Genomic DNA, 18,457 nt, shown 5'->3' with positions numbered 1-18,457 from the left:
TCAACAAGATTGCAGAATATAGTTCACACCACCAGGGTTCTGTATCCCATCCCCTCCATTAGCAGGTTCTCTATTATCCCTCTGGGAGTATGGACCAAAGATCTTTATGGGGAGCAGAAGGTGGAAGGTCTGGCTTCTGTATTTGCTTCTCTGCTGGACATGGGTGCTGACTGGTTGATCCATACCCCTAGCCTAGAAACAGCTTCTCCCTTCCTCCCTGCCTGCCTGCCTGCCTGCCTGCCTGCCTCCCTCCCTCCCTCCCTCCCTCCCTCCCTCCCTCCCTCCCTTCCTTCCTTCCTTCCTTCCTTCCTTCCTTCCTTCCTTTTTCCTCCTTCCTTCCTTCCTTCCTTTTTTTTTTTTTTTTTTTTTTTTTTTTTTTACCAGAGCACTGTTCAGTTCTGGCTTATGGTGGTGCAGGGAATTGAACCTGGGACTTTGGAACCTCTGCCATGAGTCTCTTTGCTATCTCCCCTGCCCATAACGCAAAGTTTCCAGTAGTCACTTCCCACTAGAGCTCCATAGGATGTGCTTAGTTATACTAACATCTGTTTGTGACAGCTTGGGTGTTGCTGTCTTTCAGAACAAATGCTCATCATAAAAGCACTACTTTATTAATTGTTACTGCTTTTAACCAAAGCAAGCTCAGCTCTGTCTTATGGTGGTGCCAGGAATTGAGCCTGGGACTTTGGAGCCTTGGGCATGAAAGTCCTTTGCATAACTACTATGCTATTTTCCTGGCCCAAGATTTTTTTTTTCCTGAAAGGGAATGAGAGAGGACAGAGAGAAACTAATGCACTGTTCAGCTCTAACTCAATGTGATACTGAAGGTTGAACCTGGAACTTCTGGAGCCCAAGGTATGCACGCTTGTGCTCTTAGCAGGCTAAGCTATCTTCTTAGCCCAGACCCCTCAGTTTATTGGGTAACTGGTCACATAAGCTTCCCTGAACATATTAGGTCTTCATACTCCATGAAGGAAAGCCGGTGTTTATCTTATTTTGTGCAAATAGTTTAGCACAGTGTGCCACTCTTATCATTTCTGGGGACGATGGGCACCTCTCCTGAAACCATTTCTCAGGTGCCAGTTAATAACCTTGTAAACAGGCTTTTTCTAAGAATGGACAATTTCAGACCAGCTTTATTAACACTTTTTTTCTGCATATATATATTTATATTGATCCAGTGTAACTAGATCTGGTTTCTGATATCATTAATTATAAATTTGAATTTGTATCTACCTCTTTAAAAAAATAAGAACACTTTCTTTAGAAATATTTTTTTTGTTACCCCTTTATTGATGGATGAAATGCTGATCTAGTACTTGTCACAAAGATACATTTTCATATCTCTCCAAAATAGATGTCTGCACACCTCAGCCATCATCAGATTGTCACCCATGGTGGCTAGGGCTCCAGGCCTCTAACACCCTTTTACTGCTTCCTTGTGTGTCCTTGAATCTATTCAGATATGCCCCAGTTTATTAATGTTTCTCCCTGTGTTTTCCCTTGCCTTGTCACTTCAGTCTTATCTATGAGTGAGATCATCCTTACTTGTTCTTTAAGCTCTAGAAATAGAGAATGATACTAAATGTATCATTGAAAAAAAATCTTATTCATGTGAACACTAGACATAAAACTTGTTGTGTTTTAATAAATTCAGTTTGAGTTTATTTTTTGAAAGGACTTGTGAAGAAGGGTTCTTTTGTTTTATAGGTGGGTTGAAACTGGAAGCTGTTTTTTTCTCCTAGTCATTAGAGCAGAGATCTGTTCGGCAGACTCAGGAGGGAGAAGAGCAAAAGCAATAGTACACTCCAAAGGGTATATGGAGTGGGCGGACCAACAGAGAAAAGTCTGTCCCTGAAAGAAGCCATTTTTGTGTCATTCTAGGCCACACATTATGAAGGCTAAAATTCTGGATATTTCCTTCACAGATGATACTGATAATGGATTAGTATGATGGGAACAACAGATTTCATATTGTGATTCTGGAGAGTGGAAGTTCCTTTTATTCTAAAAATGAACATTTTAAAATGTCATAATGTCTGAAATAATGAATTCTACTTTAGTACTTTACTTGACTTCTTTCTTTTCTCTCTTTCCTCCTCTTCATCTTTTTTTTTTTTTTAAAGTAGCCAGGATCAAGCTCCTGGTCCCCACCTTTATGTGATTTCTTTTAGGGAAGAATACATAGACTGATAGATAATTCATTAGACATATAGTGACATAAAACCTAAGATTCTAATGTTCATGCATGTTGATAAGCATTGGTGTAAAAAGTCAGGTTGTTTTTATCTGGTATGAACAACTAAGATAAATCAATCAATGTTTGCCAAATGGAAAAAAATGCCTACTTGAAAAATATTTTTATTTTTGAGAAGCAAAAAAAAAAATATTTTGGCTATCATAACCTTGTGAGTAAAGCAAACTAACCATTTTTTTTTGCCTGTGTATCAACCTGTTTGTAATGTTTTATAATTATTACTTATTGCTAATCTTTTTTTTATGTGATTTGAAGTGTTAGCAAAGATGGCTTTCTTTGATTTGCTTTAATGTAAGACTGTTGCTGTATTTTTTTAATTGAAAGGTTTTGTATATACATTGATGCAATGCATTTTTATTTTAAGACATTTCAGTTTTGAAATTTGGCTTGTATTTAATTTGAAATTTGGCTGCAAACTTCATAAATACAAGGACTATATCTGTACACTGGTACCTAGAATAGTGTCTGGTACATACTAAGTGTTCAGTAAGTAATCCTGGTATAAATGAAAAGATTTTTTAAAAATCCTTAAATAAAAGTCTCAGAATATTCACAGTTTTGAAATAGAAAAAATATTCCTGGAAGTTACTGAGATAATTTAAAACTAACCTTTCTTTGGTTTTAGAGATTATTAAAATTTACCTCTTAGTATCTCTTACTAACATGATCATACTTGAATCACATCTCTTTTGAATTAATTTTAGAATGTTTACAGTAAAATTTCATTGTAACACTTTGCTCCCTTTCATATTTCCTTATGCCTGTCCTTGCGCTTTGAGCCACCTGCACTTAACCCACTGCGCTACTGCCCAACTCCCCATATTTTCAATATCAAATGTAAATAAATACCAAAGCTTTGTAAAACAGTCCGCATTGTGTGGCAAAAACTCTATAAGCTAATGTATTTTTAAGGATATGTGAGAACAAGCGAGGGAATGTGCCGCCTATGGAGCGTGGTGGTGATGTCACAGAAAAATCTCACATCCGAATTTCATCTGCTGGAAATAAAAGGTATAGTATATAACATAAATTCTACCTTTCAGTCACTACATTCTGAAAGAGCACTGATTGAGAACTGATTGACTGGGGCCATGTGGGGGTGTACCGTTTGAGCTCAGTCATTACCAAGAGCAAGGACCAACCTAGATTCAAGTTCCTGGTCCCCACGCGCAAGGAGGTCACTTCGTAAGAGAGATAGGTAGCTCTCTTTCTATCTCTCTTCCTCCATTCCCCCCCCCCCCCCGCCCCAGTTTTTTTTCTCTGTTAAAAAAGAAATAAGAAAGCAAGGAACATGGTGCAAAGTGCAAGGACTGGTGTAAAGATCCTGGTTCAAGACCCCAGCTCCCCACCTGCGGTGTGGGGGGAGGCCGGCATTTCACTAGCAGTGAAGGAGGTCTGCAGATGTCTGTCTTTCTCTCCCCCTGTTATCCCCTCCTCTCTCCATTTCTCTCTGTCCTATCCAATGACAACAACAACAGTAAACAAGGGCAACAAAAGGGAAAAAACTAGCCTACAGGAGCAGTGAATTTGTAGTGCAGGCACCTAGTCCCAGTGATAACCCTGGAGGCAAGAAACAAAAAAGACTCTGTCATCAGTGAACTCATTGTGTAGGCATCAAGTCCCACTAATAATACTGGGTGCAAAAACAAGCAAACAAACCTGATTGACTAAATAGAAAGGGTTTTTATTAACTAAAGTTCCACGTTTGCATGAAAAGAACTAATAACATTCTTTTGAAGAGCAAGTTTTGTATATCAGACATACTCATTTGTTCTGGACACTTTTGTTCCTATCATTATTGAGTTATACAAATTTATAAAATGATGGAAGAAGTAAGCATAGAACTTAATGAATTATAGTTCAGTAAGCATATCCAGGAGTTATAACGGTGATGTGATATGTAAAAATAAATTGTAAAGTATGCATTTTCCTTTCAAAACTTGCTTTTTAGCATGTACTTAGTAGATACCATTATGCTTACTTAAAAATCAGTGTTCATACTTGTCATACTGAAAAGAAAGAATATATATGTATTTTGTGGTCTCTTGTTATATTTGTGGTTTTTATCATTTGAAGCAATTTATTTTATTTTTAACTTAATTTTTAATTTGTGATTATTAGTAGGTTACAAGATAGTAAGATCAGAGTGTATATAGTTCCACACCACACTCATCACCAAAATTCTGTATCGCTATCCTCTCACTGCCCAAAGATAACCACTAGAATTCTCCCAAGTCTTGGAAACAGTTTGCTCGCTTCTGTATTTGTTTAAGGTTTCTCCACGCAGACTCCCAAAGGGGCTGCACCGCTTGCATTCCCACCGGCAGTGCAGCAGAGTGCCTTTTTCTCCAGTGCCTCTCATTTCCTGACTTGATGTGAGCCGCTCTCTCAGGTGTGAATGGTACCTCACTGTAGTTTTCTTCCACATTTTTCTAATGACAAGTGAAGTGGAGCATTTCTTCATATGTATATGGACCTTGCGTACGTCTTCTATAGAAAAATGCGGGTCTGAGCAGTAGTGCACTGGGTTAAGCTCACATAGCACAAAGTGCAAGGAGTCAAATCACTTCACAAGCCTTGAAGCAGGTCTGCAGGTGTCTTATCTTTCCCCCTCTCTATCTTTCTCTCCCCTTTCAATTCCTCTCTGTCCTATCCAATAAAGTGCAAAAAATGGCACCCAAGAGCAGAGGATTCATAGTGCTGGAGGCAAAAAAAAAAAAAAAAAAAAAAAAAAGGAAGGAAGGAAGGAAAAAAAGAAAGCTGTTACTGCTTTCTGAAACCCATAAAGGATATCAGTCCAGAGCTGGAGAGAACAACATAATGGTTATGCAAAAGACTCATGCCTGAGGCTCCAAAGCCCCAGGTTCAATCCCCAGTACCACTATTAGCCAGAGCTGAACAGTGCTCTGGTCTTCCTCTATCTTCCTCTCTGTATCTTAGCCCACCCCCGCTAAAAATAAAATATTAAAAAAAAAAAAAGAATTTTGTTCCATACTCTCAGAGGGGGAGAAATGCTAGGGGAAGATGACCAGAGGGTTCCGAACTCCAGTTCCATCAGGGCCGGGAGAGAGAAGAGGAAAAAAAGGAAGGATACTCGGAAGTAGTAATAGGTGCAGGTATGACTTAGAAAGTATTTCCAAAGGTAGGACCATAAAAAAAAGTAGGTAAATGTCTAGATATATAGATAAATAATAGTTAACACACATCTGTGACTGTGGGGGAACTACTGAAGTTTCCAGTGGAAGGAATGGGGACACAGAACTCTCGTGGTGGGAACGGTGCAGAATTAGACCCCTGTCATCTCAGTTTTGTAAATCAATATTAAGTCACTAATAAAATTAAAAGAAAACTACTAGGCCACTTTCATTAATGTTTCTACTGACTTACAGTACCATTTTGGTAGTGCAGCTTTTCACTTCTAAGTGGATATGCCGGTTTTTATCATTTTGGTAGCTTTCCTATATATAAGGATAACTGGTTCTGAATCTGTAGTGTGTTATAAAGATAATATCATGTCAAGAAAAAATTATTTTCTTTGAGAAAATCATATAAAAATGCTTGAGATCATTGGCTGTTTAGATCTAATTAGTAACCTTTTCTTTGAAGGGGGTTCCACCCTCCCCCATTGCTTCTATCTCCAGGGATGATCTTCCCAAGAGAGTGTGCTAAGATACCACAGGAATCTCTTTTCTTTTCTCCTATTCTTTTTTAGACTTTGTTTTTTTGTGGTAGCCATTCTTCTGAAAAAGTGTTTTATCTGAGAGCCTATAGACTCAGTGAATCAGGCTAAGGAAAAAGGTTTTATTTTTATAGGGCACAGGTATACAAGGATACTACAATACAATAAAGAAATAAAATACCATGGGTTTGTCCTGACTTTAAAAATAAGTGCTACAGTGGCTGGGAAATTGACTCAGCAATAGAGCACAGAACTTGCATGCATGGGCTCCATGTTTTGCCGCACCATATAGGTTACGGTGGTTTCCTGGTCTCTCAGTCTCTCTCATGGAATAAAGAAGTAAATCTCAAAAGAATAGTATATAGTATACGCAGCACTTTAAAAAGTTCAGTAACTTATTTACATTTTCTTTTTGATTATTTGGGTTCTAGTTTCCTTATTTATTATTTTATTTTATTTTTTCTTTAGTGTTCAAGAGAGTGAGCCATTCAACTCTACTAACAGAGAGATCTGTAGTCCTTTTGCGGGGATGCTCTTTGGTATGTGTCAAGCTTTTCATTACTTAGACTTTTCCAGTATTTTGTAAAAGGTCAAACAAGAACTCACTCGGTGTCATAATTAATACTGCACTTACTAATAGCTGTAAACTTGTGCCTAGCATTTAATTTATGACAGACACTAAGCATTTAACATGTATGACATAATACTGTATATAATTTTAGACTATATACTCTTTATTTTGTTAAGATCTTTTTGTAGATGATAAGTATGAATTTTAGTAATAAGGTTTTTTTCTTTTGCCACCAAGGTTATCACTGGGGCTTGGTGCCTTCACAGTTCTACCATCAGTTTTTAAATAGTTTCAGAAGTAGAGAAACCTGTAGCACTGCTTCGCTGCTTGTAAAGCCTCTCCCCCCTCCACACCCTCCAACACACACAAGTGGGGACTAGGTATTCCAGCCGGGTCTTTCTGCATGACAGGTTGCGTTCCTTACTGAGTAAGCTACCACCTGACCCTTTCAGTAATAAACTTTCATTTTATTTTTTATTTTTTTATTTTTGAGAGAGATGCAGAGAGAGAGACACACACACACACAGAGAAACACTAGAGCACTGTACAGCTCTGGCTTATGGTGGTGCGGGGGATTGAACCTGGGACTTAGGAGCCTCAAACATGAGAGTCTGTTTGCATTACCATTATGCTGTCTCCACCACCTTCAGTAATAAAACTTTAAAAAAAATTTTTTTCTTGACACCTGCAGACCTGCTTCACCGCTTGTGAAGCGACTCCCCTGAAGGGGGGGAGCCGGGGGCTTGAACCGGGATCCTTACACTGGTCCTTGCGCTTTTGCTCCACCTGTGCTTAACCCACTACACTACTGTCCGACTCCCGGTAATAAAACTTTTAAAAGTAATTTTTTTACTAATATTACAGCGGTATAGATAGTATACATAAGCTTTAGGGGTATATATAGTTATAAATCAGTATCTTTATACTATATATAACATGTCTCTGTGTGTATCTGTATGTGTATATATCTATGTACTATATTTCCAGGGTTATCATAGGGGCTTGGTGCTGCCACTAAGAATTCAACACTCCTGACAGCCTTCCCCACCCCCTTTCTTTTCTTCCTTCAATTTATTTGACAGGACAGAAAGAAACTGAGAGAGGAGGGAGTCGGGCAGTAGTGCAGCAGGTTAAGCGCATGTGGTACAAAGCACAAGGACTGGCATAAGGATCTCGGTACGAGCCCCCAGATGCCCCCCTTCAGGGGAGTCGCTTCACAAGCAGTGAAGCAGGTCTGCAGGTGTCTTATCTTTCTCTCTCCCTCTCTGTCTTCCCCCCTTCCATTTCTCTCTGTTTTAACAATGACGACATCAATAACAACAGCAATAATAACTACAACAATAAAAAACAAGGGCAACAAAAGGGAAAATAAATATTTTTTAAAAAAGAAAAAGAAATTGAGAGAGATGGGGAGATCGAGTAGGAAACAGAAAGACACCTGCAGACCTACTGGGCATAATGGTTATGCAAAATGCCTTTGATGCCTGATGCACCAACGGTCTCAGGTTCAATCCCCAGCACTTCCAGAAGCTGAGCAGTGCTGTGGTGTAATAAATAAATAAATGTTCTAATAAGGACAGAGAGGGAAAACACAAAGCGAGATCCTGACTGGCAGTATTCTACCAAAGTGAAGGACTCTGTGTAAGAAAGGGGAAGGAGAGTCAAGAAAACCTTGGGGTCTTGCTGCATGAGGACCTAAATTGTGGCTCAGAGTGTTCTGTGGAGAAATTTCATGAGGTGAGAGATTTACCTATATGCCAGCAGCTGGACTGCAAACCATCATCCCCTCCCCAATTAAGATGATAAAAACAAAACATGTGCCTTAAACTACTTAGCCTTCCATACATAGCTTATTTGCAATTACATAAATTAAAATTTTGTTTCTATTGCTTTACCACAGATTACCAAGTTTAATGACTGGACATTTTATTACAGTTTTTATTTTTTCTTCCAGTCAGGAGTCAGAACATGGCATAGTTGGGTTCATTGCTTACTGCTTCACACAGTTATAATCAAGATGTCAGCCAGACTCTTTGCACCTGGAATCTTGACTGGGGGATTAATTTGTTTCCAAGCTCATTAAGAAAATTTGATTAAATGTAGATGTTTAGGAAGGTTGATGCATTTTATGTTTGACACGTATCTACCATTTCACAACTTACTAAATAAAGAGATAATAAGTTTACCTCCTGTATTTCCTGTATATACAGTGATTAATTAGCCTTTGATAAAACTAAAAATAGAAGTTTAAATTTTTTTAAAATTTCTGTTTATATATGTTACTCAAAAGATTAAGACTGATTTTTTTTCCTTACTAATTTTAGGAAGTGAAGATAGACAGCTTATTCAGAAAAGGAAAGAGAAATATAGACAAGAACTACTGGAACAAATGGCTGAGCAACAGAAGAATAAAAGACGGTAAGGAAAGATTTGCATTTAAAGGAGTTTTGTTTTTTTTGTGTATATGTGTATATATATATGTGTGTGTGTGTGTGTGTGTGTATTTTTATTTTTGCAAGGCACAATATGTTTTAAAATATAGAGAGGACTAGAGCACTGCTCAGGTGTAATATACAGTGATGCTGGAGACTGGAGCTTGAGAACTCAGGCATGCAAGCTCTGTGCTCTAACAGGTTGAGCTATCTCTCCAGCCTGCACAATGCATTTTTCATTCTTCATGGTTAATGTAGAAAATAGCCTCACTTTCCTTAAAAATCATCCTCAAAAACAGTTTAAACAATGAATATTGGAACATTATATGACCTATATAAATGAACTGAGCTGAACTGAACAGAAATATTCTTCAACTTTTCAGTCTGTGTGCTACAATATTGCTGACATGCAGAAGAATGTTTGGTTTATATTCACATTTAAAATTCTTTTTAAAAATATTTGACTTTAATTAGAGACAGAAATTGAAAGAGAGAGAGAGAGAGACTTGCAGCACTTTTACTGCTTATGAGTCTTCCCCCCTACAGGTGGGAACTGGGCATTGAACCCAGGCCCTTGCACATAGTACTGTGCATTCTACTAGGTGTTCTGCCACCTAGCCCTACATTTAAAAATACATGATTCTCTACTGTGAAGTCTTAGAGGTGAAAAAGTAATCAGATTAGTACTAAAAGAAACTTGTCTGACCTGCACAGAGATGTTTTTAATTTAAATAATACTTCTATGTAAAATAACATGGTAGCAACTATTACATTATAAAACAAAGGACTACTTTTCCTAATATGATTTTGCATTTATAAATTCTGCTTTACTCTGTACATTGTAAACTAGTCAGGGTAGTGAACAAATAATACAGAATTTTTATTTTCCCTGTCATAGGTAATGCCACTAAGTACAAATATTCTATAATATCTAATACATATACTCATTAACTTCAGTTTTTTATGAAGGTAGCATGAAAATCTTTTAAGTCATTGTATTGGGTTAAGGTTTACAGCACAGTTGTTGACACATGGATATAGTTTCTCATTTCCCCGTGATAGGTGTCTACAAAACATTCTGACCCCCAACTTAGGTCCTTTACCGCCTCTTGAACCAGGGTCCCCACCCCCTCCATCCTTTTTCATCCCCTACGTCCCGAGTTCTTTACTTTGGTACAATTCACCACAGAGGGTAGCATTTAATTTTATGTGAATTCCCACTGTTTATCCTAAATATTTTGACACATAAAAAGTGAAAGTATTTTTATGTTTTAACAATGTTAAATGGTAATAACATACATATATGTAATATGAAAATCTTGATAAGTTCTGAGATAATTAAATTGCATGTGAGCCTTAGTGCTTATAATCTTTATTGTAGAAATGTCTATGAAAATATTAAAGCTTAAAATTAGAGATAAATAGCTTAGTTTTAAAGAATTTGAGATCTTTCATGTTTCTTATTTTTCTTTTATCTTAGTGGAGCCTAATATTTTCTGTTCCATATTAATCATCTTTAATATTTTAAAAATGTCATGACTTGAAAGTCTATTACTTAAAATTTTTTTTTACTGAGAAACACATGTACCCTAAAAAGTTTTTGTTTTCTTTCTGTTTGTTTGTTTCACAAAATCTAGATTTGTTGGGGAGTTGGGCGGTGGCACAGCGGGTTAAGCGCACGTGGCGCAAATCGCCAGGACCTGCATAAGGATCCCAGTTCGAGCTCCCAGCTCCCCACCTGCAGTGGAGTCGCTTCACAAGCGGTGAAGCAGGTCTGCAGGTGTCTTTCTCTCCTCCTCTCTGTCTTCCCCTCCTCTCTCCATTTCTCTCTGTCCTATCCAACAACAACGACATTAATAACCACAACAATGTTAAACAACAAGGGCAACAAAAAGGAAAATAAATAAATAAATAAATAAAAACTTAATTTATAAAAAAAAAATCTAGATTTGTTTCACTTCTGTATTGTTTCCCATATGAATCACATAGACTTAGCAGTACCCCACACACTGCTTTAGTGCTTCTTATGCCAAGTGAGTTCACATATAATTCTAGATTATTTTGCATCAAATCAGAACATTCAGTTCTCAGAATCATTCAATGGTTTAGTGTTAAAGGAAATTTATATTTGACATGTTATTACATAGGCTTTGTATGTAATTTTGCTTCAGTAGTTATGAAGTGGATAGTGTTTAGTATAACGTTTAACATATAAAGCTCTTATTTTGTTTAGAGAAAAAGATTTGGAACTCAGGGTTGCAGCTTCTGGAGTACAAGACCCTGAGAAATCGGTAAGGGTACTTGGCATCCTTTTATGCTTACTCTTTCATTCAAATAAGCCTCAAATGTGCTGACAAGTGGAGGTTGGAGATACTGAGGGAAATTTTAGTAGGTCAGTTAGAGCTTAATTTGGTTCTCATGAATGTGAATTCTGGCTTATTGCTTATTTTCCCAAGATTCTTTCCTTTTCATGTATGCATCATTCTTTGTTTGCTTTAAATTAGACTTTTTTCCTTTGGCTACATGTATTATTCCGTGGGAACATAGTTTCTCTACTTAGTTCGTAACAGATGTCAGTGTCTTCTTGAGTGTCTTGACTACTTACTCTTTTATATCAGAATGATTTCTAAAGAAACTGAAAACTTATATTCTTTAGTCATTTTAGTAATTTTTATTTAATGAAAAACTGCAGACATAATAACCTTATTTTTTCTTTAATTTTGCAATTCTCACCCCTAAGTGGAATGAATTATTTACATCATTTCAGTTAAGTAAGGAGGAGGTAATAATGTTAACTTTATATAAAACTTAATTTTTCTGTAGTTCAGATATGTAGAATTTATTTGCTAAGGTGACTTTTTATTTTATCTTTCAATGGTGATTAAAAAACTTTAAATTCATTAAAAAGTTCATTATTAGAAATACAGCAACTTAAGATGATTCAGGTATGTGTAGGTAACTTTCACTTATGCTAAGTATCTTGTGAGATCTGTCTTTGAAAAGATTAATACTGTACCAGCATCACTTCTGCTGTGTTTTTGCATGCTCACAGAATAAAACGTTTTTTTTTTTTTTTAAATGAGAAATCTTATTTCTCAGTATGATAAGCATGGGAAAGAAAGATAATTCTAAGGCTAATTCCCTTTTCTATCTGTTTGTAAATATCATTGAAATAGCTTTCACAGTAAAAAAAAAAAACCTTTAAAATGTTGAACTTTTTAATGTAATGTAGCATGCTATATAGCTATATACGTGATAAATTTTAAGTTACACTAGAGTTAGTGTTTGATCCTTTTTAAAAAATATTTTTATTAATGGATACAAACAGAGAAATTGAGAAGGGGCGGAGAGGTAGAGAAGGAAAGAGTCAGAGAGACACCACTTGTGAAACTTTCCCCCTGTTGGTGGGGACCAGGGTCTTGAACCCGGATCCTTGCACACTGTAATGTGTACGCTTAGCCAGGTGTGTCACCACCTGACCCCTTGAGAATCCTTCTTGTACTTAAATGAAGCTATCTTTTGTCCATTTTGTTTATGAAAATCACTAGATAAAAACATTAGACACAGTAGTACAAAGCTTAGAAAACGATCCAAATATTCTAGAGTAGAAGTTAGCAAATCGTGACCAATTCAGTTGCCTCCTGTTTTTGTAACTACAGATTTTCTGCAGTGCAGTCTGGCTCACTTACTCACATACTGATTTAGGCTTTGTAGGTGTTCTGGCTGATTTGAATAGTTGTGAAGAGACACTGCAAAGCTCCATATTTTTACTATTTGGTAAATATTTTTTTCTGTTTTACAGAGTGCTTTATGCCAGTTGGGTTGAAAAGTAGCATAATATTTTAGTTAATACAAGAGTTCTATATTTATATTAATATTTGACATCAGTCTGTGCTTTACTTAATAGTGAGACCTTCAATGATTTATGTACTCTAGAAGGCTTGCCTGACTTACAAAATATGGACTAGATTCTCAAGATCTGTTGTAGCCATAAAATTCTGCTTTCCTGTGATTAACTTAAGTGCCTGCTGGCAGTACAGTATAGAGGGTCTTTTGAGGTGACTCTTCCACCTCTATATTTATGATAATATGTAACAAACAGATTTTTTTCTTTATTTTAGCCTGATAGACTAAAGCAGTTTAGTGTGGCACCAAGACACTTTGAAGAGACGATACCACCTGAAAGACCCAGAGTAGCTTTCCAGACTCCTCTCCCTCCTTTATCTGCCCCATCTGCCCCACCCATCCCATCAGGTCACTCCATCCCGTCTCAAAATGAAGACTTGCACAACGGACTCAGCAGCACCCTTGGTGAAATGGTGCCTCCCAGGTGCTTGTTTAAAACGTTCTGTGTTGGGGAATTAGGTAAAGTATCATATCTTATGCTTAGAAGGATTTGCTGAAGCAGATAAGTTATCCTTCGAGAATTGGTTTGATGAATGACTAACTTTTCTTAAAATTTGTTTTCATTGTTTTCCCCTATGATTATAAAAACAAATGAAATCCATGTGACATTTGCATTATTTAACAATGCACAACCAAGTTAATAATTAATTACACTTTTGTATTTAAACCATATTTTGGCATATATTTTTAATACTTGTAATATATAAAAGCAATCCATTGCACTCAGTTTTGTAATTTCCACTTGGCAAACATTGAATTCTTCAGTTTGTGCAGATAAAGTTTCTAATGTGACTTTTATATATTTGGCTTAGCGTCTATTTCCTTCAGCTTTTTCTCTGATTACTTAGGAACTGTGCTACTCAAATTCCTGAGAACTAAGTTGTTGAGATTATAAAACTTGTAAAGATTTTATTTCTGTAGGTAAAGTGCATATATATATATATATATAAAAACGATACTGGGGGCTGGGTGGTAGTGCAGTGTGCAAGGATCCCGGTTCGAGCCCCCTGGCTTCACGCCTGCAGGGAGGTCACTTCACGAGCGGTGAAGCAGGTCTACAAGTGTCTGTTTTCTCTCCCCCTCTGTCATCTCCTCCTCTCTCCATTTCTCTCTGTCCTATTCAACAACAACATCAATAACAATAATACTAACAACAATGATAAAAATACAAGGGCAACAAAAGGGGAAAAAAACGATATTCAATGATACATACTGAAAACATTGTCAGTAGCACTAATACTTCATGACCTATATTGTCTTCTCAAATAGAATTTGGACTTATCTGTTACTTCCGTTAATGTACTGACTTTAGGAGTGCATCTAATCAGCTGCTTTTTTTTTATTTATTTTTAAAAATTTTTTATTATTTTTTTCTTTTTTATTTAAGAAAGGATTAATTAACAAAACCATAGGGTAGGAAGGGTACAACCCCACACAATTCCCACCGCCCAATCTCCATATCCCACCCCCTCCCCCGATAGCTTTCCCATTCTCTATCCCTCTGGGAGCATGGACCCAGGGTCATTGTGGGTTGCAGAAGGTAGAAGGTCTGGCTTCTGTAATTGCTTCCCCGCTGAACATGGGCGTTGACTGGTCGGTCCATACTCCCAGTCTGCCTCTCTCTTTCCCTAGTAGGGTGGGTCTCTGGGGAAGCTGAGCTCCAGGACACATTGGTGGGGTCTTCAATCCAGGGAAGTCTGGCCGGCATCCTGATGACACCTGGAACCTGGTGACTGAAAAGAGAGTTAACATACAAAGCCAAACTAATCAGCTGCTTTTATAACGTTGTTGTTGTTGTTGTTTTTCGGGTCAAGACATTCTTCTCTCAGTAGAACTTGCTTTTTTACTTACTACTAACATTGTTGGACTGCATTTGATCTGTTGTTCTGTATTTTCCACCTAGTGACTTCCTGACTCAAAAGTAGGATATTGAACTGCAGAGTACATATGAGTGATAGAAATGATAGAGCATATATGATAACCTTGGCATTTTTGACAGGATCAGAATTCCCTCACTGGAAACATGCCTTAGCCAGTGAGCTATATCTCAGTTCCCAAATCTCTGTTTGGAAGTGAGAGATTTAGAGGGATAGCATTTTGAGTCCGTGACAAAGCGCTGCTCTGCCATCCACCGTGCTACTCCACCTGCTGCTCTCATGCAGCGCTGGAGATTCTAATCAAGTTTATGCATATGGGGCAGGTGCTGAGCCACCTTCCTGACTCTTGAAGAGAATTTGATACTTTCTTAGCTCTTCAAAGTTATTTTGAAGTATACATGGGTGGGAGGAGAAACGTATATATATCACAAGAGAGATCCTGTTCTACACTCAGAAGTAAAGATATTTGGGGGTCGGGCGGTGGCGCAGTGGATTAAGCACACGTGGCGCGAAGCGCAAGGACCGGCGTAAGGATCCCGGTTAGAGCTCCCAGCTCCCCACCTGCAAGGGAGTCCCTTCACAGGCGGTGAAGCAGGTCTGTAGGTGTCTTTCTCTCCCCCTCTCTGTCTTCCCCTCCTCTCTCCATTTCTCTCTGTCCTATCCAACAATGAACAACATCAACAATGGTAATAATAATAACCACAATGAGGCTACAACAACAAGGGCAACAAAAAGGGGGAAAAATGGCCTCCAGGAGTGGTGGATTCATGGTGCAGGCACCGAGCCCAGCAATAACCCTGGAGGGAAAAAAAAAAGAAGTAAAGATATTCTAGGATACCCCACTTTATCTCTATCTAAAGAAATTTGCCATCTCCCTTTTTTTTTTTTTTTTTTAACTATTTTAAAATACTGCAACTATGGAAATACAAAAATAATTTCACCATCAGCAGTAAAGGTCTGAAATAGAGGCTTTCATAAGTCTTAATGATGTGTAATACTAAAAATTATGTGGACATTTTCTGTTGATGTTTAAATAGTTTCTTTACATTGTCATTAATTTTGTCATTATCACTATCACGGTTATCGCTGGGGTTTGGTGCTGGTGCAACGATTCCACCATGCCTTTTGGCCACTTTTTTATTAGGGCAGAGAGGAATTGAGAGGGAGACAGAGAAAGAGAGACACCGGCAGGTTTCTTCACCATTGCTGAAGCTTCCTCCATGTAGGCGGGGGAGTGGGGGTTTGAACCTGTGTCCTTGTATGTGATTACATGTACACTCAACTGGGTGTGCCACTGTCTGGCCCCCTGATTTTCTTTTAACAATAATCCATTTTAAGAGTTTAAGCAATGCAGCTTTCCCCTCATGCAACCATTTATTACCTTGTTCTGTAGCTCTTTGCCATTTCTTCTTATGTGTGACTAACATACTCTAACAACATGGCTTAGCTGTTGGCTATTCTTTTCCCTTATGTGATTTAAAAGTTCCTATTCTGTGTTCTTGTAGCACCTTACATATGATTATATTGTTTCAATTTACTATTCTTTGCTGTAATTGTTTGTATATATCTGTATTATTCCTGGGAGACAAGGACCATCTTTGTACTAATACTAGCATATAGTAGCTAAGTAGATATTAATTAATTAAATATTAACTGAAGTTATTGTAATATACTTTCTATACTTTACTTTCAGAAAGTTTACACTGTCTTATTTGCTTTTTGAATCACAGTTTATAATGTAGTCATAGTTTATAATGTAAAACTTGAGCAAGGTAATAGCTTTTTCTAAAGCAGCAATGAAATTTCAGTTAAGTATATTCAGTACATTTTACAATGAACTAGAAGATTTTTACATTTTCTTTCTATTTCCTTTTTTCTTTTTTTTTTCTTTCTGTAGGATTGCCCCTCTGCCTCCACCTCCGCTACTACCACCTTTGGCTAATAACTATCGGACACCTTATGATGATGCTTACTATTTTTATGGGGCCAGGAATACTTTGGATCCGGGTCTTGCTTATTGTAAGTTATTATTAGGGTTACTAGTTATTAATATTATTTTCTCCCAGTGGTTTAGGCAGAATTGTTATTTTGTGCAAGCAGGGGAAAAAATGTCAAGTATAACGTTATTTAATTATTGTATATTTACGGCCTTAAGAAGTGCTCTATTTTAAAACTCAGTTACATATAGTCGTTTCTTTTTTCATCTACATTTAAGAAGCAACTATTTTACCTTTGTTTCTTTACTTTCAACTTAAGAGGAAATAATTGATGCCTTTCTTTCTTTAGGTAACATTTTCAGTACCTGACTTTTTTCTCTTTAGGAATAAGTTTTTATTAAATGAATATCCTAAAATACTTCTTTTTTAAAGATGGTTCAGGAATGATGGGAGTCCAGCCTGCAGCGTATGTTAGTGCTCCTGTCCCCCATCTGCCAGCACATCCTATTGTGTAAGTTGTTCAAAGTAGTAACATTTTTCAAAATTAATTTCTCTTTCATATAATCTATATTACTCTTTATGTCAGCTATAACTTAAATTTTCAGTTAGTGCATGGCCAGTATGTTTAAATTATTGTTATATTTTCATAGAAAATACGCCTAAAAAGTCAGTAGGTAGTTGGGAGATATTTCACTTTATAGAGTGCGCACTTAGTAACATATGAGGTTCGAGCACTTGGTGACCATGTGGCAGTTCCTTACGCAATGGAAGTTTCACAAGTGTTGAAGTGTTACTGTGGTATTTCTAGTCTCTCTCTTTTTAGCTCTCTTCTCTCTCTCATACCTTTTGGGGGTGGGGCTCTCTAAGAGTGGTAGAATCATGCAAGCACTGAGCGCTAGTGAAGCCTTGATGGCAAAAACAAAAACAACAACAACAAAAAATTTACTTTCTTGTATTAGGTAAGTCATGAATCTTTATCATTGGTCAATAACTACAAATGTGCAAGTAATTAAAATAATCCAAAATTTCATTCATCCTTTGAAAAATGCTTATATATTCACCCCCTAGATATAAAAGTACCTATATTTATACTTGAAGTCTTTCTCTATATAGGCATAAAGCCACAAAAATGTGTTCTATCATTTCTGAAGCTTTCATTTAAAAAGTTTATTGCTGTCATTTAGAATTTTTTTTCTCTCTGTCTCTATAATGAGGACATACGTATAGATCAAGTGAAGAAACGTAAATGCAAAATGTGTTTGTACACAACTATACTAATGAGATGAAAGGAAGAACAACAAGATGAAATGAAGAATTGTTAGATAAAGGAGACCAAATTGATAGACTGTATTATAACAGAGAAAAAAGGTGGATTGAAATTTCCATGCTGTACGGAAATACCTAAAAGTTTGGAAAATTACAAAAATAAAGTCTTTATTCCTAGGGAGAAAAAAAGCTTCAAATGATGAGTTTAAATGAAGTGAGTCAGATTGCAAAAGCATAAGAAACAAGAAGATGCTCAGAATTGGGGAAATAATAAGTAATCCTATAGACTTGGTTTGAAATTTGTAGAAAGAAAGAAGTAACTCTACTTGGTTCAAGCTTAATGATAGGTGAAGAACCAGTTTAAGTGTTTTTGTTGCTTACAACAAATCTTTTTGCAAACTTATGCTAAAATGGAATTCGGAATAATGGCCTAATAGGGTAATTCTCAGAAACAGAAGCTAAAGAAATAGATCATTGGACTCAGGCACTGGCTCAGTTTTAAGGGAACTATACCGTTAATGATTTAACATTG

At 36.9% G+C, this 18,457-nt stretch overlaps 1 protein-coding gene across 1 annotated transcript in view; it reads left to right on the top strand.

Annotated features, from left to right (window-relative positions):
• Positions 1 to 18,457, top strand: part of CSPP1 (centrosome and spindle pole associated protein 1) — a 108,046-nt gene that overhangs the window by 40,637 nt on the left and 48,952 nt on the right. The window contains exons 9-15 of the mRNA XM_060200582.1: positions 3,170 to 3,268; positions 6,405 to 6,475; positions 8,832 to 8,925; positions 11,173 to 11,230; positions 13,061 to 13,269; positions 16,620 to 16,741; positions 17,092 to 17,170. Coding sequence (XP_060056565.1) covers positions 3,170 to 3,268; positions 6,405 to 6,475; positions 8,832 to 8,925; positions 11,173 to 11,230; positions 13,061 to 13,269; positions 16,620 to 16,741; positions 17,092 to 17,170 — 732 coding nt within the window. The remainder of the gene's footprint in view (positions 1 to 3,169; positions 3,269 to 6,404; positions 6,476 to 8,831; positions 8,926 to 11,172; positions 11,231 to 13,060; positions 13,270 to 16,619; positions 16,742 to 17,091; positions 17,171 to 18,457) is intronic.

The sequence above is a fragment of the Erinaceus europaeus genome, chromosome 1 (assembly GCF_950295315.1).
Source record: "Erinaceus europaeus chromosome 1, mEriEur2.1, whole genome shotgun sequence".
In the NCBI taxonomy this organism is placed as follows: Eukaryota; Metazoa; Chordata; class Mammalia; order Eulipotyphla; family Erinaceidae; genus Erinaceus; species Erinaceus europaeus.
This window is presented reverse-complemented; position numbering and strand designations above follow the sequence as displayed.